The sequence below is a fragment of the Mauremys reevesii genome, linkage group 17, assembly GCF_016161935.1.
Source record: "Mauremys reevesii isolate NIE-2019 linkage group 17, ASM1616193v1, whole genome shotgun sequence".
Lineage (NCBI taxonomy): Eukaryota > Metazoa > Chordata > Testudines > Geoemydidae > Mauremys > Mauremys reevesii.
This window is the reverse complement of record NC_052639.1, coordinates 3,497,271-3,520,739: the sequence shown is the minus strand read 5'-3', so window position 1 is coordinate 3,520,739 and position 23,469 is coordinate 3,497,271. Positions and strand designations below refer to the sequence as shown.

At 45.0% G+C, this 23,469-nt stretch overlaps 1 protein-coding gene across 3 annotated transcripts in view; it reads left to right on the top strand.

The window, feature by feature from the left end:
- Positions 1-23,469, top strand: part of EFTUD2 (elongation factor Tu GTP binding domain containing 2) — a 36,240-nt gene that overhangs the window by 1,324 nt on the left and 11,447 nt on the right. For all 3 annotated transcript variants that reach the window (XM_039504182.1, XM_039504179.1, XM_039504181.1), the window contains exons 2-16: positions 71-179; positions 1,662-1,827; positions 2,246-2,324; positions 7,488-7,563; positions 12,694-12,759; positions 13,042-13,077; positions 14,348-14,438; positions 15,834-15,916; positions 16,414-16,580; positions 17,572-17,696; positions 18,860-18,923; positions 19,562-19,652; positions 20,184-20,319; positions 21,065-21,192; positions 22,301-22,494. In XM_039504182.1, coding sequence (XP_039360116.1) covers positions 75-179; positions 1,662-1,827; positions 2,246-2,324; positions 7,488-7,563; positions 12,694-12,759; positions 13,042-13,077; positions 14,348-14,438; positions 15,834-15,916; positions 16,414-16,580; positions 17,572-17,696; positions 18,860-18,923; positions 19,562-19,652; positions 20,184-20,319; positions 21,065-21,192; positions 22,301-22,494 — 1,607 coding nt within the window. In that variant the 5' untranslated portion in view covers positions 71-74. The remainder of the gene's footprint in view (positions 1-70; positions 180-1,661; positions 1,828-2,245; positions 2,325-7,487; positions 7,564-12,693; positions 12,760-13,041; positions 13,078-14,347; positions 14,439-15,833; positions 15,917-16,413; positions 16,581-17,571; positions 17,697-18,859; positions 18,924-19,561; positions 19,653-20,183; positions 20,320-21,064; positions 21,193-22,300; positions 22,495-23,469) is intronic.

The following is a 23,469-nucleotide window of genomic DNA, read 5'->3' as shown; positions in this document are numbered from 1 at the left end:
TCCATGGTGCAGGAAAACAATTGCCCCGATTATTCTAGTTACACATGGCTTTGTCTCTCTTGGTACTTAGCATCATGGACACAGACCTGTATGATGAGTTTGGGAATTACATCGGGCCAGAGCTCGACTCTGATGATGATGATGATGAACTGGGCAGAGAGGCCAAGGATCTTGATGAGGTGCAGTGAGACTTGTGCAAAAAAATCTTAATTTGTATTTTCATCAAAATAACATAATACTGAAATAAAGGTTATTCATGTCTTAAGCTTTCCTCCTCCTACTCTGACCTGTTTCTCCTGAATTTTAATCCTGTCTATAGTTATCAACAGATCTCTGGTGCAAGCTGAAGAGTAACTATTCCTTCTGTCTCAGTATCTCCTATCCCCAGAAAATGATCTCTCTCTCTCTCTCTCTCTCTCTCTCTCAAAAAACAGAACGAAAACACCCCATAGCACAGCACACTTACTTAATGTTTTCAAGGAAAACTTTGATGTACTATTAAATATTCTGATTTAGTAGATTTCTAAAAACATAATAAAAATTAAAAATCTAATAAGAAGCTTCCCTCTTGATAGCTAGAAAAAGACAAGGAAATTCAACTTCCACTTGAATGCGTGAAAAAAATAAGAAACTTTATCTGTTTTAAGTGAGTTTCCCAGCTGTTGTACGCTTCCAAATAGGAGCTCCATATCCTGTGTTTTAAGCAAGATCCTTACACTGAGTTCCTCATTATTTTACTCGTACTTTCTGGTGTCTCCCATTAAGAGATGTTAACACCAACACATGACACATGTTAATCATGTTTAATACATGACTGGAAGATGTTCAGAGATTATGATGATGATCTTAGTGTAAGAACATTTTTGAAATAGAGGAATATGAGTAGTATTTATATTTATGAAAACAGAAATAGCCACTGATATGTTTAGGAATGGTGTTGAAAATTGCTCTTTCACTTTAAAAAATTGCGCTTTCACTTTCTTTGGTAGATCTTTAGTGATCTAAGAAATTGGAACTAATCACTGGGTTGTTCCTTTAAAGTAGTAGAGCTCCTAATGGTGCAAGTATTTATATGCATATGCAAAATAATCATTACTGTACTAGTGAAATCATAACTCTCACAGGTGGGGTTTTTAGGTTTAATGCACAGGGTTTGGTAGCCACGCTTTGATGCAGAAGGGAGTCTAGTGTGTCTCACTACTTGTACTGCCAGCCTTGGGTATGTTGTGCACATTGATAAAGGGTATTGGTATCGATTGCTTGCTGTGCAAGCATCACCTGCGTGTGGCATTGGTATCTGTTTTAAAGATGACCTATTGTTCATTGTGGCTATCTGGAATGGATTCAAGGTGGAAAAATGGCCTCCAAACCAAAAAGTGGGGGAGCCCCTCAGAATCTTTTTCTGGACCTGACTTTGATCGGTGCCTGATACAGCAAGACTGGGACCTGCACTGCCGTGCATATGATCTAGATTCTAGTGGTAGTTATGATGGCCGGATTCTTTTCCAGCTGTGTCAACTACTTGAAGTGTGACCATCAGCAAATCACCTACCTGCTCACTGCCTCCAGTTTCCTAACTGTAAAATAGGGATGATAATACAATGGAGTTTAATGTTTGTATAGTGCTGTAAAGAATAGCAAAGTATTGTTCTTGGTTTCAGCTTGATGATGATGATGACGACGATGATATAGGAGATCATGATGACGATCATCCCGGAATGGAGGTGGTACTGCATGAGGATAAGAAATACTATCCGACTGCTGAAGAGGTTTACGGACCTGAGGTAGAGACCATAGTGCAGGAGGAAGATACCCAGCCTCTCACTGGTGAGTAATGATAGATTAGTAAATTGTGGGTGTGATCAGGGAGGGTTTCTTAAAACAGACTTGTAAGGGAGAAGGAAAATAAAGTCTTGCTGCTGGCAGTATCTCATTAGTTTCTTCTCTTCAGAATTCATTCTGGTTAGCGTTTTGTTTCTGTCATTTTAACAGAAGTTCTATTGAGATAGTTAAGAGAAAATAATTTTGTTCATGAGTTACTTTAAAGAAGGCAAATTAAAACTTATTTCAGTTTAGTTTCTGAGCCTCTGCACATACAAGAGTCAAAGGGATGCCGTCAACCTGAAAATCACATTGCCAGCTTAAAGTTTTGTCTACTCTTTATTACAGTGAACCTCTAAAATTAGAGAGACTGTTGGGGCTGAGGGGTACTAAGGAATACCTTTTCATTTTTCTTTGTTTTCAGAGCCTATTATTAAACCTGTGAAAACCAAGAAATTCTCCCTGATGGAGCAGACGTTGCCTGTCACTGTGTATGAGATGGAGTGAGTACTGTGTGGCTTTTTCTTTCAAAAGTTCGTATTTGGTTCAAGTAATTTGTACAGTGTATCCTTCGCTTTCCCATGTTCACAGCTTGAGGGGAGGTAAGAGGGATTGGTATGTACCACTCGGAGGAAAAAGCTGCTCTAGAGTGGAGGTGAAAACGTCTTGTCTTCCGGCTTTCCAAAACAGCAGCAGTTTGGCCTTTCATTGGCATAGGGACACCATCGGCAGAACTGCAAGAGCAGCTGGTTCCGCTTTTTCTAGCTAGAGGGGAGAAGGGAAAAGGTACAAAAGGAATTGAAACTTAAAAATGCATTCCACTCACTGCACTGCACAACACACATAGTGTCCTTACTTCACTAACTTCAGAACCCTAGTTTTCATCATTCCCCCCCCCCCCCGGTAATGTGGAGTTTGTCAGTCAGAAACCCACACCTTGAATTCACTTAAAATGTACCTATTTTCTTGAGTCACTCAGAAAAAATAGAGAGAGAGTCTGGAATCCTGTGTGCTAGTTACAGCTGTCCTACTGACTGTATAAGGCACTTTGTAGATTGTAAGGCCAGAAAGGACCATTATGCTCATTGACATCCTATATGATGCAGTGTGAGGCATTAAGCAGATCTTGTAGAAAAACATCCAGTCTCAATTAAAAAATGTCCAGTGATGGAGAATCCATCAAAGCTCCTGATAAATAACTGAAGAGAAACAGTCAGAGGAAAGAGTCCCATTCAGTTACATCACATAAAGACAGATGACTAAATATTGACAAATTTTATAAGAGCTTGTGTACAAATACAAGAAGATGGGTGAACTTGAGTGCTTGGTATTAAATGAGGATATTGCTTTAGTAGGCATCACAGAAGCTTGGTGGAATGATAACCAATGGGTCATGGTAATACCAGGGTACAAAATATACTGGAATAACAAAATAGGTCGCACTGGTTGGGGACTGGCACTATATGTGAAAGAAAGCATATAGTCAAAATCTTAAATGGATCAAACTGTACCATAGAATCCCAATGGATAGAAATTCTGTGCTTGAATAATAAGAATATAGCTGCAGGAATATACTACTGACCACATGACCAGGATGATGATGGTAACAGTGAAATGCTCAGGGAGATTAGAGAGACTACAAAAACAGAAAATGCAGTACACTGGAGTCGCATCGTAGGTGCATTTAACTTACGTGATTTTAACTATACGCGCTCGGCAAAACAAAAAAATAACAATTTAAATACTGTACCTGTAGTGCCGCGATTCCACCTGCCATTCCACATATTGAGTGTTTGACAATATGTGATTTTCGCCTTACGTGCTGACTTCAGAACCTAACTCCCGCGTAAGATGCAACTCCTCTGTACTTTCAACTATCCCCATATTGACTGAGTACATGTCATCTCAGGACGGGATGCAGAGATAACATTTCTAGACCCCATTAATGACTGCTGCTTGGAGGAATTAGTCCTGGAGCCTTCAAGGGGAGAGGCAATTTTGATTTAGTCCTAAGTGCAGCACAGGATCTGGTCCAAGAGGTGAATATAGCTGAACCACTCAGTAATAGTGACCATAAAGTAATGAAATTTAACATCCTTGTAAGGGGGGAAATACCAAAGAAACCCACCACAGTAGCATTTAACTTCAAAAAAGGGAACTCCACAAACATGAGGAGGCTAGTTAAACAGAAATGAAAAGGAATGGGCACAAGAGTGAAATGCCTGCACATTACTTGGAAACTTTTTAAAAACACCATAATAGAAGCTGCAACTATATCTATGCCCCAAATAAAAAAGAGGGGAAAAAACAGTAAGAAGATCAAAAAAAGCCACCATGGCTAAACAGAATAAAAAAGGCAGAGACAAAAGGCATCCTTTAAAAATTGGAAGTGAAATCCTAGTGAGGAAAATGGAAAGGAACATAAACTCTGGCAAGCCAAGTGTAAAAGTATAATTAGGCAGGCCAAAAGAAAAATGTGAAGAGTTTGCGTCTTTTGCTAGTTAAACTTAACAATCTGAAGCAGGAAGCTTACCAAACAATCAGTGGAGCCACTGGACGATTGAGGAGCTAAAGGAGCACTCAAGGAAGACATAGCAATTGCAGAAGCTAAATGAATTCTTTGCGTCCATCTTCACTGCAGAGGATCTGAGGAGAGATTCAAACTCCTGAGTTCTTTTTAGGTGATAGATCTGAGGAACTTGAACCAGATTGAGGTGTCAATAGAGGAGGTGAATAGGAAGGTTCTCCAAGGATCTGTACTGGGACCTGTACTGTTCAACATACTCATAAATAAGGCTAAGATTTAGTCATGGGTATTTTTAGTAAAAGTTGTGGACAGGTCACTAAACAAAAATTCACTGCCCCTGACCTGTCCATAACTTTTTTACTATAAGTGCCCCTGACTAAATCTTAGCTGCTCCTGGGACATCGCTGCTCTGGAAAAATGGGTAAACAGTGAGGTGGCAAAGTGTGCAAATGATACTAAACTACATCAGAGAGTTAAGTCCAAAGCAGATTGCGAAGGGTTATAAAGGGATCTCACAAAACTGGCTGATTGGGCAGGAAAATGGCAGATGAAATTCAATGTTGATAAATGCAAAGTAATGCCCATTAGAAAACATAATCCGAACTATACATACAAAATGATGGGGTCTAAATTAGCTGTTACTACTCAAGAAAGATCTTGGAGTCATTGTGGATAGTTCTCTGAAAACATCTGCTCAGTGTGCGGTAGTACTCAGACCAGCTTGCAGAATGTTACGAACCATTAAGAAGACAGAAAATATCATCATACCACTATATAAATGCATGGCACACCAGACCTCGAATACTGCATGCAGTTCTGATCCTTCCATCTTAAAAAAAATTAGAGTTGAAAAAGTACAGAGAAAGGCAACAAAAGTGATTAGGGGTGTGGAACAGCTTCCATATGAGGAGAGATTAAAAGGCTGAGACTGTTCAGCTTGGAAAAGAGACGACAGGGGGGAATATGACAGCGGTCTATACAATCATGACTGGTGTGGAGAAAGTAAACAGGGAAGTATTATTTATCTCTTCACATAACACTCAAACCAGGGATTGCCCTATGAAATTAGTATGCAGCAGGTTTAAAACAAACATAAGGACGTACTTCTTCACACAACACATAGTCAACCTGGGGACCTTGTTGCCGGGGGATTTTGTGAGGCCGAAAGTATAACTGGGTTCAAAAAAGATTAGATAAGTTCCTGGACGATAGGTCCATCAGTGGCTATTAGCCAAAATGGGCAGGGATGCAACCTCTTGCCGGATCCGGGTGTCCTTAAACCTCTGACTACTAGAATCTGGGACTGGATGACAAGGAATGGATCACTCAATAAATTGCCCTGTTCTGTCACTCCCTATGAAGCATCTAGTACTAGCCACTGTCAGAAGACCAACATATTGGACTAGGAGGGCCATTGTACATTTTTATGTTCTTATGTTAAAGTTCTTACAGTGGTTAATGACCCTCGTTGTTAAAAATTTTTGCCTTATTTCTGGTCTGAATTTGTTTAGCTTCAGCGTCCAGCCTTTGGATCTTGTTATATCTGTCTGCTCGATGGAAGAGTCCATCATTACATTTCTGTTCCCCACATAGGTTCTTATAGACTATGATCAAGTTATCCCTTAACCGTCTGTTAGATAAACTAAATAGCGTTAGCTCCTCAGGTCTATCACTGTACAGTATTTTGTCCAGTCCTTTAATCATTGTCATGGCTCCTCTCTGAACCCTCTCCAATTTACCAACATCCTTTTTGAATTGTCCAGAACTGGACACAGTATTCCAGCAGTAATTGCACCAGTGCCAGATACAAAGGTAATATAATCTCTCTACTCCTTCTCAAGATTCCCCCGGTTTATACATCCCAGGATCACATTAGCTCTTTTTGCCGCAGCGTCACACTATGAGCTCATGTTCCATAGATTATCCACCATTGACCCTCATGTTCTTTCCAGAATCGCTGCTTCCCAGGATAGAGTACCCCGTCCTAAAATCACAGCGTCCATTCTGTGTTCCTAGATGTATAACTTTACATTTAGCCATATAAAAATGCATATTTTTTGCTTGCCTCCAGCTTATCAAGTGATCCATATCGCTTTGTATCGATGACCTAGTCTCTTCATTTACCACTTCTCCAATCGTGGTGTCACCTGCAAATTTTGTTAGTGCATATTTTGTTTTCATACAGGTCGTTAAATAGCATAGGGCAAAGAACTGCGGAATGCCTTTAGAAGAGCGCATGCTCAGTCATGATTCCCCCCTTAGTTACATTTGGAGACCTGTCTCTTAGTCAGTTTTTAATCCATGTAATAATTGCCAGTTGATCTCGTATCAATCTAGTTACTTAAACAAAACATCCTGCAGTACCAGTCAGATGTGTTACCGAAGGGATCAACATTTATTACCTTTTATGCTGAACTTGATAATGGTTTGAAGGGACTAGACATTAATTTGACAATATTTATTTTCCATAAATCCATGTTACTTGGCATTAATTATATTAATCTCCTTTAATTCTTCTTGAGCCCTATATCCAGCCATTCCATTATCTTGTCAAGGTGACGGGTCTCTAAAATTAACTGGGTCATCCCCTTTTTAAATATTGGCACGACGTTAGTTTTCTTTCAGTCTTTTAGAACTTCCCTAGCGTTCCAAGAGTTACTGAAAATCAGTATTAACGGTCCAGCAAGCTTCTTGGCCAGCTCTTTTAAAACTCTTGGATTCAAGTTCTCTGGACCTCCTGATTTAAAAATTTCTAGCTTTAATAGCTGTTGTTTAGCATCTTGTTGGAATGGAAAGTGTATTATCATCATCATATGATATAAATACATCATCTGTTGTTCCCAAAGTACAGATCAGAAATATTTATTGAACAATGCCACCTTTTCAGCACTGTTTTTGACAGTTCTACCATTTCATCTAGCAATGGCTCAATACTGTTGGTCCAGTACTTAATCTCTGTGGGTCAGCTTCCCGGTCTGTGAATTTACCTACCTGGCAGGGAGCTAGGAGAATGAATGTTCTAAAGCACTTCAAGACCCTGGGATGAAAGGTGCAATTGAAGTGCCAGGTCTTACTGGGGGATCGTACTGTGGGCAGAATAGAAGCCGCTAACTGTCATTTGTTTCTTCCCTTCCTCTAGTTTCCTGGCAGATCTGATGGACAACTCTGAACTGATTCGGAATGTGACCCTGTGTGGGCATCTCCACCATGGCAAGGTACAATGAATACAGGGCTGTTCCTAACTGAGGACAGAGGGTGTCTTCCGTGTTAATTAATTAGCTGGTGCTGTTGAAGGATAACAGCGCACTTGTGCAGGGACATGCCTTGCTAATAGTGCCTGTGTGAGAGCTCACTGGCTCACAGTAGTGACTGTTTTTTGATTAGGAGGCCAAGCTGATTGTTGATAGTCTCTCAGTGGTTAAAGTAGTAAGCCAGAAGCCAGTTTATTCATTCAGTTCTGTGTTCTCTAGCTAATGCATGTGTGGTTATGTAACTCTGCTTTAAGAAGTGATGTGTACGCATCAGCTCGGGGGTGTTTGATAGTATATATCAGTACAATATGTAGGTAAATCTAATCGATTGGGGGAGAGGAGAGCAATACCCTTACCATGGCTTTGTCAAGGCTCCCCTCTGCTGAGATGCCTGGAAAACCAGGCCTGCTCCTCAGGGCTAGGGAGCTGACAGAGTGTAACAATCCCTCTTTGCTTCCCTCCGTTGCTCTTACTAACTCCCCCATTTTCCCCTGTACTCCCAATGAATAAAGAAAAGGAAAAAAAACCCACATGTAACTAGTCATGCTGTGTCCATTCTTCACAGTGTTCATCTACTTGTATGTTCTTTCCCTGTTAAACATAACAGCCGTACTGGGTCATACCAAAGGTCCATCTAGCCCAGTATTCTGTTTTCCAACTGGCCAATGTCAGCTGTCCCAGAGGGAATGAACAGAACAGGGAATCATCAAGTGATCCATCCCCTGTCGCTCATTCCTACTTTCTGGCAAACAGAGGCTACGGACACCATCCCTGCCTGTCCTGGCTAATAGCCATTAATGGACCTATCCTCCATGAATTTATCTAATTCTTTTTTGAACCCTAGTATGGTCTTGGCCTTCACAACATCCTCTGGCAAGGAGTTCCACAAGTTGACTGTTCATTGTGTGGAAAAAATACTTCCTTTTGTTTGTTTTAAAGCTGCTGCCAATTAATTTCATTTGGTGGCCCCTAGTTCTTGTGTTATGAGAAGGAGTAAATAACACTTCCTTATTTGCTTTCTCCACACCAGTCATGATTTTATAGACCTCTATCATATTTCCCCTTAGTCGTCTGAAAAGTTCCAGTTTTATTCATCTCTCCTCATACATTAGCTGTTTCATACCCCTAATAATTTTTGTTGCCCTTTTCCAAGTCCAATATATCTTTTTTGAGATGCGGCAACCACATCTACACCCAGTATTCAAGATGTGGGCATACCATGGATTTATATAGAGGCAATATGATATTTTCTGTCTTATTATCTATCCTTTTCTTAATGATTCCCAACATTCTGTTTCCTTTTTTGACTGCCGCTGCGCATTGAGTGGATGTTTTCAGAGAACTATCCATAATGACTCAAAGATCTTTCTTGAGTGGTAACATCCAATTTCGCCCCCATCATTTTCTGTGTATAGTTGGGATTATGTTTTCCAATGTGCATTACTTTGCATTTATCAACATGGAATTTTATCTACCATTTTGTTGCCCAGTCACCCAGTTTTGAGAGAGCCTTTTATAGCTCTTGGCAGTCTGCCTGGGACTTAACTATCTTGAGTAGTTTTGAATCATCTGCAAATTTTGCCACCTCACTGTTTACCCTTTTTTCAGATCATTTATGAATATGTTATTTAGGACTGGGCCCAGTACAGATCCCTGGGGGACACCACTATTTACATCTCTCCATTCTGAAAACTGACCATTTATTCCTACCCTTTGTTTCCTATCCTTTAACCAGTCACCAGTCCATGAGAGGACCTTCCCTCTTATCCCATGACTGCTTACTTTGCTTAAGAGCCTTTCGTATCCACTGGATCCCTCTTGTCCACATGCTTGTTGACCCCCTCAAAGAATTCTAGTAGATTGTTGAGGTATGATTTCCCTATACAAAAACCATGTTGATTATTCCCCAAGAAATTATGTTCATATACGTGTCTGACAATTTTGTTCTTTACTATAGTTTCAATTGGTTTGCCTGGTACAGAAGTCAGGTTTAATTCCCACGGTCTCCTCTGGAGCCCTTTTTAAAAATTGGTGTCATATTAGCTATCTCTAGTCATTTGGTACAGAAGCTGATTTAAATAATAGGTTATAGATGACAGTTAGTTGTCCTGCAGTTTCACATTTGAGTTCCTTCAGAACCCTTGGGTGAATACCATCTGGTTCTGGTGACTTAGTACTGTTCGGTTTATCAATTTGTTCCAAAACAACCTCTGACTCCTCAATCTGTGACAGTTCCGCAGATTTGTTACCTAAAAAGAATGGCTCAGGTTTGGGAATCCCCCTCACATCCTCAACCATGAAGACCGATGCAAAGAATTCATTTAGTTTCTCTGCAATGGCCTTGTCATCCTTGAGTGCTCCTTTATCATCTTGATCCTCCAATGTCCCCAGTGGTTGTGTAGCAGGTTTACTGCTTGTGATGTACTTAAAAAAAATGTTTTTGCTGTTACTTTTCGGAGTCTTTGGCTGTTCTTCAAAAATTTTTTGGCCTTCCTAATTATATTTTTATACTTCATTTGCTAGAGTTTATGCTCCTTTCTATTTTCCTCCCTAGGATTTAACTTCCACTTTTTAAAGGATGCCTTTTTGCCTCTCACTGCTTCTTTTACTTTATTGTTTAGCCACAGTGGCTCTTTTTTGGTTCTCTTACTATGTTTTTTAATTTGGGATATACATTTAAGTTGAGCGTCTATTATGGTGTCTTTTAAAAGTTCACATGCAGCTTGCAGGGATTTTACTTCTGGTGCTGTACCTTTTAATTTGTGTTTCACTAACCTCCTCATTTTTGTGTAGTTCCCCTTTCTGAAATTAAATGCTACAGTGTTAGGCTGCTGTGGTGTTTTCCCCGCCACAGAGATGTTAAATTTAATTATATTATGGTCACTATTACCAAGTGGTCCAGCTTTATTCACCTCTTGGCCCAGATCCTGTGCTCCACTTAGGCCTAAATCAAGAATTGGCTCTCCTATGGTGCATTCCAGGACTAGCTGCTCCAAGAAGCAGTCATTTAAGGTGTCAAGAAACTTTATCTCAGCATCCCTTCCTGAGGTGATATGTACCCAGTCAATATGGGGATAGTTGAAATCCCCCAATCCACAGAGATTTTGTGGTACAGTTTGGTTCATTTAAGATTTTTACTTCATTTGATTCCGCGCTTTCTTTCACATATAGTGCCATTCCCCCACCAGCATGACCTGTTCTGTCCTTCCAATATATTTTGTACCCTGGTATTACTGTGTCCCATTGGTTATCCTCATTCCACCAAGTTTCTGTGATGTCTATTATATCGATATCCTCATTTAACACGAGGCTCTCTAGTTCATCCATCTTATTATTTAGACTTCTAGCATTGGCATGTAAGCACTTTAAAAACTTGTCACTTTTTAGCTGCCTGCAAGCTGCCTTCACATGACGTAATTGAATGGGACTGGTTTTCATTTGACTGTTTCTTTTCAGATCCTACCGGTATTTTATCATTTTCCATCCTCTCCTCCTTATTAGGACATAGGGAATCTCCATTTATAGATCCTCCTCTAAGGGATGTCCGAACCACGTGCTCCTCTGCACCTGTCAGCTTTCCCCCAGCCCTTAGTTTAAAAACTGCTTTACGACCTTTTTAATTTTAAGCTCCAGCAATCTGGTTCCATTTTGGTTTAGGTGGAGCCCATCCTTTCTGTATAGACTCCCCCTTTCCCAAAAGTTTCCCCAGTTCCCAATAAATCTAAACCCCTCCTCCCTACACCATCGTCTCATCCACGCATTGAGACCCTGCAGTTCTGCCTGTCTAACTGGTCCTGCGTGTGGAACTATAAGCATTTCAGAGAATGCTACCATGGAGTTCCTGGCCTTCAATCTCTTACCTAGCGGCCTAAATTTGGTCTCCAGGACCTCTCTCCTATCCTGCCGTATGTCATTGGTACCTACATGTACCACGACCACCGGCTCCTCCCCAGCACTACACATACGTCTATCTAGATGTCTTGAGAGATCTGCAACCTTCGCACCAGGCAGGCAAGTCACCACGCGGTTCTCCTGGTCATCGCAAGCCCAGCTATCTATGTTTCTAATGATCTAATCACCCATTACTAATACCTGTCTCTTCCTAATAACTTAAGTTCCTTCCCCCGGAGAGGTATTCTCAGTGCAAGAGGATACCTCAGCATCATCGGGAAGGATGGTCTGAACTATGGGATCGTTTCTTTCTGCTCCAGTTGGACGTTCTCCATCCCTGAGGCTTTCATCCTCCTCAACAACACAGAGGCTGTCATCTATGTACCTCTCTGTCTCCCTTAGCTCCTCCAGCTCAGCCACCCTGGCCTCCAAAGTCCGTACACGGTCTCTGAGGGCCAGGAGCTCCTTGCACCAAATACATACATACGCCACCAGCCCATAGGGCAGGTAGTCACACATGCTGCATTGGGTGCAATAAACTGGGTAGCCCCCATTCTGTTGCTGGACTTCTGCCTGCATTCTCTTTTTACTCCTGCAGCTGGTTCCTTTGTTGTTGTTTTGTTTTTATTAGGGGATGTTTTGTAGCTTAAGTTTCAAGAAGTTTAAGAAATGTTAAGTGCTATGTAGGGGCCCCCCCCGCCCATCCCCCCATCACACTCCCCCTGTAAACCCCCTCACAAAACTCCCCTGTTAGCTGCTCCTGTTCACTAGCTCCTCTGGTCGCTTAGGAACGGTCTTTCTAAGGCCCTGGTCTTCCTGAGTAGCCCCGCCCCCTCGTTAAGGGTTGTTCGTGACCCTTCATCTCTTGTGTGTTTTAGATTGGAAGCCCTTCAGGGCTCAGATTATATCTATTTATGTTTGTACTGGTGCCCAAACAGTGGGGGCCCCATCCTGAGTGGGCCCATAGTAAAACTGTAGTAGTAGTAATGATCTGTCAGTTACTTTATCGCTACTCGCCAATCTGATAGTTTTAGTCCCTTGAGAGATTGCTATCACAGACTCCACTTCAAACAACACACAGTTAGCCGCCAGCTCTGCTCCCTCCCACCTCTCTGGCTAAAACAGAAAAGGTTTGGTGGCTGTCTCTATCTGATTATCACCCATAAGATCACCTTGCTTTTTCTTGCCTTTTGATACTTTCAGACTTGTTTTGTGGATTGCCTGATAGAGCAGACGCACCCAGAGATCAGGAAGCGCTACGACCAGGATGTAAGTGGCATCTCCGTGTGTTCTGATCCTTCGGGATGACAGGAGGGCAGAGGGTGCTCACATTCAAATGAAGAGATTCTGTGCATGAGGGAGAATGTGATCTAAAGGTTAGAGCTGAGAACTGGAAGCCAGGCGTCTGGGTTCTGTTCCTAGCTCTGCCATGTATTTACTGTGGTGTTTATATATAAACAGCCATCGCTTCCTATTTCAGACTTTAAAATGTTTGATATAAAAACGTCTTGTTTCATGATCTGACCCTGAGAACTGTCTCTGTTTCTGCAGCTTTGCTACACCGACATACTGTTCACGGAGCAAGAGGTAAGTGCACCTTGAGATAGGCACTAACTCCGGCAAACTGCGCTCAAGCTGCAGAAAGACACGAAATAATAAATTCTTCACTCGTAATGCTTCCAAGTGTGACCTCTTGTGCCCTGTATGCTGGGAGGAAAGTTCATTTTGATTCACTGCACCAGTTGATCTATAAACCAGGGATCATATCGCTTAAGGCAATGAGAAGCAGACCAAACCTTACCTTCCTTCCATTACTCTTGCCTCCCTATATAAAACCTTACTAGTCACGTTTAATTAAATACAAAAATCTACTGAAGCTGACCACCTGTGGCAATCTGGTCAATTGTCCTTGTAGCTGAAACAGCCAAGAGTTTCTCTGATGCTGAGGCTAACATGACCAATGTAGTGTTCTGAAAGGGCCATTTGATATCCTGTGTGTTGGAGGTAAATGTCAAATTGGTGATGGACGTATTATTTGGATGGAAGACCAGCGAATGCTGAAGTGTGTGTACCAAGAAAGGCCACTGCGCATTTGGCAATCGCATGGGAACCAAAACCTTCAGTGGCACAGTAAGGCCAGACAGACAGAATGCGGGTGGCGTTCGATCTGCAAGGAGGCTGGGTCCCTGGGGGATTTGCCGTGATGATGATGATGGTTATAAATGTAAACTCTCTTTAATTTTGGAGGCTGTCCCAGTGGCACGAGTGGGTTCAGTCTGTGAAGGGAAGGCGCGGGGCAGGGGTTATTCGCCGAGATTGGAATAAATAGATTCCATTTTTCATAAACCCTGGGCTTTCTGGGATTTGAACCTTTAGACTGGGGTCTTTGGTTATGTTTAAAAAAAAAAAAAAAAACCAAACTGGGTCACACTGATTACATGTTGGTGCAGGGTCATGTCTGGGTCTGTTCTGTGAACTTGGTATTTCCATCCCCTCACTGTTTCTTTACACTGCCTATGGGCAGAGCTCCTGTGTCAGGGCATGACCTGGGGGCAGCAACGAGAAGGGAGGCAGAAGGAATTTATTCTCCCATGTACAGCATTGCACTGTTAGCGGAGTGCAATATTCAGGAGATTTCTCCTTCCTTGGATGAACTGGATGTTGGCTACTGCTAGAGCAAGTTTACTGGGTGTCTGGATCAACAGCCCAATTCAGTATGATAGGAGATTGGACATTGGGATGGGTGGGCAATTTTCTGTGTCTCGTCTGATGAATTCTCTTTCCATGGCTGACTGCCGCTTTCTCCAGTCATGTGGCTCTGTAATTTATCTGCTCATCCTGACTTCATTTCTTTCAGAGGGGTGTTGGCATCAAGAGCACCCCAGTGACTGTGGTTCTACCAGACACCAAGGGGAAATCCTTCCTCTTCAACATCATGGACACGCCAGGTGTGTTGAGCTGACCCAGACACTGCCAATTTGTGGGCTCAATCCTGCTTGTGAGTTAGTCTCAGTAAAGCCAGTGGTCCTACTGGTGTGAGTAAGAAATGGACGTTTCAGTAAAGGCTTCCACAGATGGGCCCCAATTCATAAGACCTATAGGTCTTCTGAAGGAAGGTGCATAGACATGAATGGAATATGAAAAATATAAACCAGTGTCTACCAAAGGAGGGGGGGTGGGCTTTGGAGCTAGGGCATAATGGGGTTTTGCGCCAAGCCAATTTACGTTTTCTCAAATCCAGTGTCTGTCTATTTAAATTTCACAGACCAGTTATTCAGTTTAGACTTTGTAAAGTGCAATGACGCACTGAAAAGTTTCCCTTCAAAGAGGACATCCTGGGGTTTCATGTTTAAGCTTAGCGATTCCATTTCAGCCCTAACACAGCTTCAAATCTGACCTTCCAGCTGGCTGCTCTCTGCTTCTGAAAACACTACCAGCTATAGAGAGATTTTGCAGCTGGAATTTAGCTGGTAGTTTTTTGTTTCTGATGCTTCAGGCAGCCTAGGCTTCAGCTCATGCTCTCTTAGCTGGACTAGTTCCTTCAGGGCTAATAGGACTGAGAACATTGCTCTTTCTCTTGTTCGAGGTCAGACAGGATGATCAGAATGGTCTTTTATTGGCCTTAGAACCTATGAAACTTGTTTGTGTATGAGCTGAATCAGCAGCGGTGACTTAAATATATGGGAAGTAGCTGTGTGGCCAGATTTTCAAGGTCTCGGCACCCACATTTGAGCCAAATTTTTTCCAAAGTCCAATTGTGAGATTTACGCTTAGGTTTCCAGAAGAACTTATTGCCTGCCGTACTAGTGTCTGGAGTTACAAAACAGCCAGGGACTGAAGGCTGACACAGCACCGTGTCCAAAGAGCTTTCAGTCTAAGCCAAGGAGAGACAAGCACGGAAGACACCAGAAGAGGGAGGAGGGTTTTGCAGGGATTATGTTGGTTACTGCCGAGCTCTGCTCCTTAACCTAGTTCATTCACCTCTCTGAAATTACTACTTTAATTACCACCTTTCCTCAGGCATTTCCACAAAGCTTTGTGGATAGCGTTACAATTGCAAACAGATGACTATTAAAGACAACATTAGTAGCATGCTGTAGTCTCAAAAATCAGCATTGGACACTGTGAAAAGTCCTTATACACAATGCTGGCAACAGTGCCCTTGCTAGATTAACTGAGGTGCTTTCTGCAAGGCAAAGGAACGCCGTTCTTCTCACTCCTGCCCTCTGGAGTGCAAGCTTGTCACCCGTGACAGGTCACCACAGCTGGGGGCAGCTTTCCCCACTCCAGTGAGTGATCTCTGAACTGGGATCACTGAGCTTTGGTTGATTTTTGTTTTGAAGGCCATGTGAACTTTTCTGATGAGGTTACTGCCGGCCTTCGTATTTCGGACGGAGTTGTGCTTTTCATTGATGCGGCCGAAGGGGTAAGTGTTAGCCTCTTTTACCTCCTGTGGATGTATTTCAGAATCTCTTGGCCCCCTTGATGTAGCTGAAGCAATCTGTGCAGAGTTCACTTGCATTAGTGCTGGGGCTCTTTGGAGGCTGATTTAGAAAGGGTAGCATTTTCTAGCTATTGAAGCAGAGAGTCATGGCTCCTGGGTTCTGTTGCCAGGTCTGACACTGATGTACTGTGACTTTGGACTACTCGCTTAACTACTTTGTACCTCCACTTCCTCCCCCATCTGAAATAAAGATGATTATTTATATCAGAGGTGTTGGAAGGGGTGGCTTAAAGGAATGCTGTGGGGTTAAACACATCCTTCTAAAATTCAAATTATTAGCAGGTCACTGGTGGCCGAGCTTAGACTTTTCTACAGGCTGCTGGCCTAGTGGATAAGGGTCACTGCTTTGTCTGTCACGCCCCATATAGCATGTTATCGGGGGCTTTAGCTCGTCTGGTAATGCTCCTTGTTTTCCGCAGGTTATGCTGAACACGGAGAGGCTGATCAAACACGCAGTGCAGGAGAGGCTGGCAGTGACCGTGTGCATTAATAAGATAGATCGGCTGATCCTGGAGCTCAAGCTTCCCCCCACCGATGCCTATTACAAACTCCGACACATAGTAGATGAGGTCAACAGCTTGATCAGGTACAGATTTGTGAGGGGGGGGTGGTCACTGGAGCATGGTATCCGTGGCCCACTTAGTCCATCGTGGAGTCTGTGTTTGAGCATCACTCATGCTAAAATCAAAAGTACAAGTCATTACAGTCGCATGCTGTGGAACCGGTTCCACCCATAGCGAGTGCATGCACTAGACACGTAACTTGGAATGGATTTGTTCACTTAACACACGTTTGGTGGAGGGGATTGTTCTACAGTGTGTGCATGTAATTTGGGGGTGGGAGGGACTGGCCTTTCTCCATCCCTGGCGTTTTGACAGGGCCAGCCTGTCCCATGGTAGATGTTCTCAAAATGGTATGCAGCCCTAGATAATTTTTTAGAGACTGGGCTGAGATTTTTTCAAAGCTGACCATGGGAGTTGAGTGTCCAGTTTCCATTAAAAGGTAATGGGACTTGGGCATGCCAGTCTGCTAAATCCCCTGTGAAGTAGGGCTGTCTCTCAAGCTGCCCTGGTACGGCTGTGCCCCTAGTGCCGTGGGCAGAGGGGAGGGAGGCCGTATTTCACTGCTCTCCATACACACCATGTGTTACCGCCCGCTGCTTTAGCGGGCACCCTACAGAGCAGCACTGGCAGTTGGGATAGCAGCATGTTGCAAATCCACGTTTTCATTTTATTCCATCCCTGCTTTGTTTGTCCTCTGTTGGTCTCTTCCCCTCAATTGTCCAAACGTTTTTTTTTCCTTCTCCATTTGTTTGATGTATTTTAAAAAAGAGAAAACAATAGTTAAACTGCAAAATGTGTGCGTGTGCATGCACGCCAACCCTGAAACACAGCTCCTTAGTGCTGGAGCCTTCTTGTAGGCCCCTGTGGGCAGTGCAGAATTCCTCCAGTGGATTCGATCTCATTTCTGGGCTTCGGTTTACGTTCATTGACAGTGTCTTCCTCTGTTTATAGCTCCAGTCTGTGCTCCATCACGCTATAAAGTTATGCTGTACATAAAAGCTCTCTCTGTTTCAGCATGTATTCCACCGATGAGAACCTGATCCTCTCCCCTCTTCTGGGGAACGTCTGCTTCTCCAGTTCCCAGTACAGCATCTGCTTCACGCTTGGCTCCTTTGCAAAGATTTACGCAGACACGTTTGGTAAGACTCAGCCAAAATCCATGCACACATCAACGTCTCAAGCCCTATTCATTTCTGTGGAGCCCTTTCAAGTACTTACAGCAGCTCAGGTCTCTGCGGGCTCATGTATGCACTTGTATCCTAGCACAGGTGCTCAGAAACATTTAGGGAGCTGAGAGTTATTGCAGAGCCCAATTGGGGTATTTCTCACCAGCCACTTTCAGGTTGTTGGGGAAACAGGAATCCCAATGAGGAACATTGCTGGATAAATATTTTCTCCTGTAATTCTTTATCTTGTAAATATTGGAATGGGTGGAAGCCACTATATGGTACGTACATCTATAATTGGGGAAACCACTGTCGCTCTTCTAGATAAATGGTTGCATATGTGTTGCACTCTGCATGGGGTAACATGGTTCGGAGCTGAAAGGGTTAAGAATCTTTCAGCATAGCCGGAGGAAAGCCCTGTTCTCCGGAGTTGAGACTCAGCTGTATGGAGGCTGAAGCTTGGCCCTGGGGGGTCTTGCCCTCTAGCTGCCCCCTGGATCTCTTTTATGTAACTGTCCTGGCTGTGGTTTGCATCTCTGCTCCCTCGTTGCCAGCCTGAGGCAGTCTCTCTGGTTTGAAAGAGCAGGCAGTAAAAGAACAGCCATGTGCTTAGCCTGGCTGGCTAGAACTCGGCGAGTCCCCGGGTTGGAATGTTCCACGGGGCTGCAGTTGTGGTGAAGTTGGGATCTAGGAGGTGCTGCCAGGCAGCTGGCCCAACTTTGGGGGTGGGGGGGCATGAGAAGCAGCCTTTGTTCAGAGATCAGGGGGCTGACACTCTCATGTGCCATAAGAAGGAATAAACAAGATCCTCTTTCATTGTGGCATCCTTCGGTGCCCGGCCTGAGGTTTTCCCGACTCTCGGGCTAATTTAGCGTGCGGGCAGTGGTTGGTAAGGCAATCTAATGGACTGTGCTCTTAGTAGAAGTGGTGTGAGTGGGTGCTGATGTCTTATCACTTGTAAACTCAGCATGGCGTGAAATCTAGAGCTACAGTCCCACCTATTCCCAGAGCATATGAGGAGGGATATTCCGCAGCTCTGAACTCCCTTGATCATTTACAAAGAAAACATGATCCCATGAGTGGAGAGAGGTATTTCATCGTGTGATAGCTGAGGTTATTTCTTTATTCCCTTGTAGGAGACATCAATTACCAGGAGTTTGCAAAGCGGCTTTGGGGTGACATCTACTTCAACCCCAAGACGTACGTAGTGTTTTTAATGATCTTTGTTCACCAGCTTTCTTACTGTCCAAGCAGCATCTCTTGCTCTCCCCTCCATCCTGTAGAACAACAGGCCGAGTTGAGCCTCTCCTCTACTAGGTGTGAATCGACATTGCTGTGTGTCCTGCCAGTTGGTGGCACCGCGCTCATGTTCCTCCGCAGGCATCGCTAGCTGTCACTGCTGGGCGTACCCTGGGGCACAGACATGCCTGCTCTGGCTCACCGGGATTATGCAGAGGGACTTTGGAGGGGGATGCGGGATGGCATGTGGCTAGACTTCCAGTTTTCTGAGTGGTTGTGGGTACCCTGGAGGCGTTGCAGGTTCAGTTCCTAGGGACTACCAGTTCCTCCTAAATGCCCATGAGGGTTCATTGGGGTCTGTCTTTTTGAATAATGTGTATAGCTCCATAGGCGTGCACTGAGCTCCCCGGGACAGGTCAGGTCAGATTCCCTGCCCTGCAGATCTTACACTCTGCATAAGGACCAGGAAAGGAAGGGGGAAAGGGGAAATACGAATATCCAGGCCCACAGGGGCTAGTGTACATATCACAGAGGTCATAGTGCTTTTGGGTGGCAGAGCATTTTCCATTCACATCTTTCCTCTTGGCTTTCCTGCACAGACGAAAGTTCACTAAAAAGGCCCCGACCAGCAGTTCCCAGCGGAGCTTTGTGGAGTTTGTCCTCGAACCCCTGTACAAGATCCTGGCTCAGGTACATTCTTGCTTTCCCCTTTCCTGTAACGTGAGTGCAGTACCAAGTAATTGAAGCCTGTAGTCTCTGTCTGTCGCTGAGTGTTTAAAGACTGACCACTAGATGGTGCTATACATGAAATCTGTCTGCTGTCCTGTTAGGAAAATTCCACAATCACAAATGTTTGTGTCTGAGGGGGCAGCCCCATCTCTTCCTGCACCCGTTCTGCTCCTCGTTCCAAATACGCCCCCCGCTCGTGGTGCTCTCCTCAGCAGGACCTGCACCAGGTGTGCTGGTTTGGGGATGTGTCCCAGTGACCACCAAGTACCAACTTTAAGCTACCCAACCAGTTTCACGGCAGGAACTAAACTGATCTGAGCCCAGCTCTCCCAGGGTAAAAGGCCAGACATTGGCTGCAGCCCCCCAGTCCTGTCACACCGATGTCCTATCCCATCGCCGTTTGAATGGCTCGGATGTACCATTGTCTGCACCCGGGAGTCAGCGGCAGTGAATCTCTCAGTAACGGTGGCGGTGGTGGGTGCCGTCCCACAGGTGGTTGGTGATGTGGACACCACCCTCCCCCACACTCTGGATGAGCTGGGCATCCATCTGACCAAAGAGGAGCTGAAGCTAAACATTCGACCCCTGCTAAGGCTCGTCTGCAAGAAGTTCTTTGGGGAGTTCACAGGTAAGTCCTGTTTCTCCCTTGTCCCAGCTGCTGGGCCCCTGTAGCTGTGCAGTGCTCTCGCCAGCATGCTGGGCGGGTAGCTGGATGCCCCCGGGGTCAGTTTAACCTGCTGTTGGCAGAGCATTAGGGCTCCATTTTCAGTGGCGAGGTCCCCGCGTTGCAGGTTCCCCTTGCTTCTCAGCTGGTGCCGGTGGTGTCCATTGCTCCACCAGTCAGGCTGCTGATTTCGGTGCCTACGTTTGGATTTAGAGATGAACTGTAGGTTTCTAGTTTTTAAAGGTCTTGGCCTTTGCACCTAAACCCAGTTGACCGACTTTCCGCTTTGGAGGAAGTGGGACTGAGTTGCCCAGAAGCTCTGGTATAGTTTCCAGGCCATACGTTGTACGTGACATTGATTTGCACTGGGTACAATGTGCCAGGAAGTCCCTGAAAGTAATTCATTGGCGCACACATGCCCTCAACTCTGCCTGTAGCGTGTTCTCCTGAAAGGCTGCCCCTGAATGCCCCAATGTGCAGTGAAAAACCAGTAGGCTGGCTTGCTGTGGAGGTTCACTGATCCTTCGCCAGCAGCGCAGTGTGTCCTGATGGCAGTTCCTGTATAAGCTGTCCGCTCCCAAGTGAGTTGTGTCACCCAGGACTGACTAGTCCTCCGGGTTAAAGATGTCGTGTTTTACTCAAGCCCCCTCAGTGCTAAACTCTGGATACCTCCACTTAGCAGCATTCTCATGAAGCTCTGCTCTCCTAGGCTTTGTGGACATGTGTGTGCAGCACATTCCCTCCCCAAAGGTGGGCGCCAAGACCAAAATCGAGCACACCTACACCGGCGGCGTCGACTCAGACCTGGGGGAGGCCATGAGCGAGTGTGACCCTGATGTAAGGACCCCTTTCACTTACCATTACATCTCCGAAAGCAGCAGGGGGTAGCAGAGAAGTCCTTTCCTGGGGTTGGCAAGGCAGCTGCCTCCTAGAGAGGTGTCCGGCAGCATTTCACAATCTCTCATCTGCTACTGAAGCAAATCTCTCCGCTCTGAGAAATTCAGCAGCCTGCCAAGGCAGCCGTAGAGAGAGGGGGTTATTGGAGAATGTGCAGGAAAAGGCAGAGATTTGGACAGAACTTTCCAGCACTTGGGAACTGCACTGTGATGGCTGGATGTTTGGGGCCTTTTGGGGACAATTATTTTGCCATTTTAGATGAAGGCGGATTCTCTGCATGAAAATCTGACCTGAAAAATTGGTTTGAGCTCGCCTGAGCAGAGTATCTGCCTTTATATTGTCTTTTGTACTAAAGGGATCACTTCTTCAAATGTAGCTTCCTCTGGGGTGGCACTCGGCAGCTGTTTAACAGCCCCACCAATGCTAAACAGCAGCTTAGGAAGGGAAGGGAAGAATTGACCTGTAAATAGTAGATCATTGCCTTTAAACTGCTGAGAGAGACAGAGTGCCTTACCCCAGTTAAGGGCTGTGTAACTAGTGAAAATTAATTACCCAAGCAGAGTTTTACCAGTGCAAACTGTCATGAAACCCCGGCATGACCTGGGTTTTGTGTCTCGTCTGAAATATGGGACCTCCAGCAGCACAGAAATTCTAGCACTGGGTCTTACGCCAAGGAGTGACTTGGCAGGTCAGCAATGGGGTTCTTCTCTCCAACCCCCCTTTCTAAAGTGGTCCATCCAGGGAGAGGCCTGGCCCAAACTTCTCAGTTTGCAGTGTCAGGGATCGTATTGTGAGGTCGCACAGCTACAGGCTTCCATGGTGGTGTCTACATGAGGAAAGCACCAATCTGCCTCAGTATGCACCGGAGAAATGCACGTAACCGTGCTCTTTCAAGGGGTCTGGCCAATGGGGAGGGAATTGAGGACCCAAAAACTGTTCCTTGTGGCTTTTCAGACAGAGTTCCTGATAATCTCACATGGGTCTAATCACTGCTTTGTGAGTGCATGTCTTGGGAGTGACTTACTTTGATTTCTTTTTGGGGGGGAAGGGTCCACTAATGTGTCACACCACGAAAATGTACAGCACAGACGACGGGGTTCAGTTCCACGCCTTTGGCAGGGTGCTGAGTGGGACCATCCATGCAGGTCAGCCCGTGAAGGTCCTGGGAGAAAACTACACATTGGAGGATGAAGAGGATTCCCAGATCTGCACTGTGGGACGGCTCTGGATCTCGGTGGCAAGGTACCAGGGTATCAGTGAAGAGGACAAACCTTGGCAATCTGGGAGAGGAGTCCCCACTCATTACTGCTGTTCTTGATGGTGCAGCGTGCGGGAGAAAAGCTCGGGGCTTTGGAGGCAGGGAGGGGCGCATTTAGTGCGGTGAAAAGTCCCAGATTGACGGACTGGATTGGGGCTATGTTGAGTTTACGAAATTGATCCAAAATGCCCATTAAGCCCCAAAGCTCTTACAGTGGGAGAGGATAAGTGACATTCAGAGGGTGCAGAGAGGATATGATCAGCACAGCTATAGATGCGATTGTATTCTCTTTTACCATTGTCCGATAGATCAGTGGGTCCCAAACTTTTTACTAAGTGACCCACCAACTGCATGCGACTTTTTTTTGTGATCCATCATCACAAATATGCACCTTCCACCCCAGCACCACAATGCTAATCCTGACCGTGGTGGGGTGCGGGAGGGTTGGAGACCGAGCGTGTAGGGGGCTCCTATCCTGTGGGGCTGGGCCCAGCATTGGTCGCAGCATCGCTCACGTTTGAAGGGCTGGCCAAACCGGAGTGGTGCGGCGACCCCATACACCAGGTTGTGACACCTGAAGCAGGGAGCCAGGCCCAGCCCCCTGCAGGACAGGAGCTGCTGCTGCAAGGTGAGTGTGGGGCACACTCCCTCTCCAGTCCTTCCCCTCCCCTCCGGGCCCGGAGAAGTGTATGTTTGCCTAGGCTAGGGCCCAGTGATGAGTTAGTCTGGCCATAGACATAACTACCCATCTAGAACCTTGTTGGGGCCATTATCAGCATCGTCTGTGTGCCTGGAGTTATGGCAGGAGAGAGGTTTGCAGGAGAGGAATGCAGCCAGTCTCCCGCTCACAGGGAGCAGGCAGCATGGCAGAAGGTGCAGACATGTTTGTCTGAGAACCAGGGGGTGAGAGGTTGCGATCTGATGAGGGCGGATGAACAGAGGGACAGCATTGTGAGGGG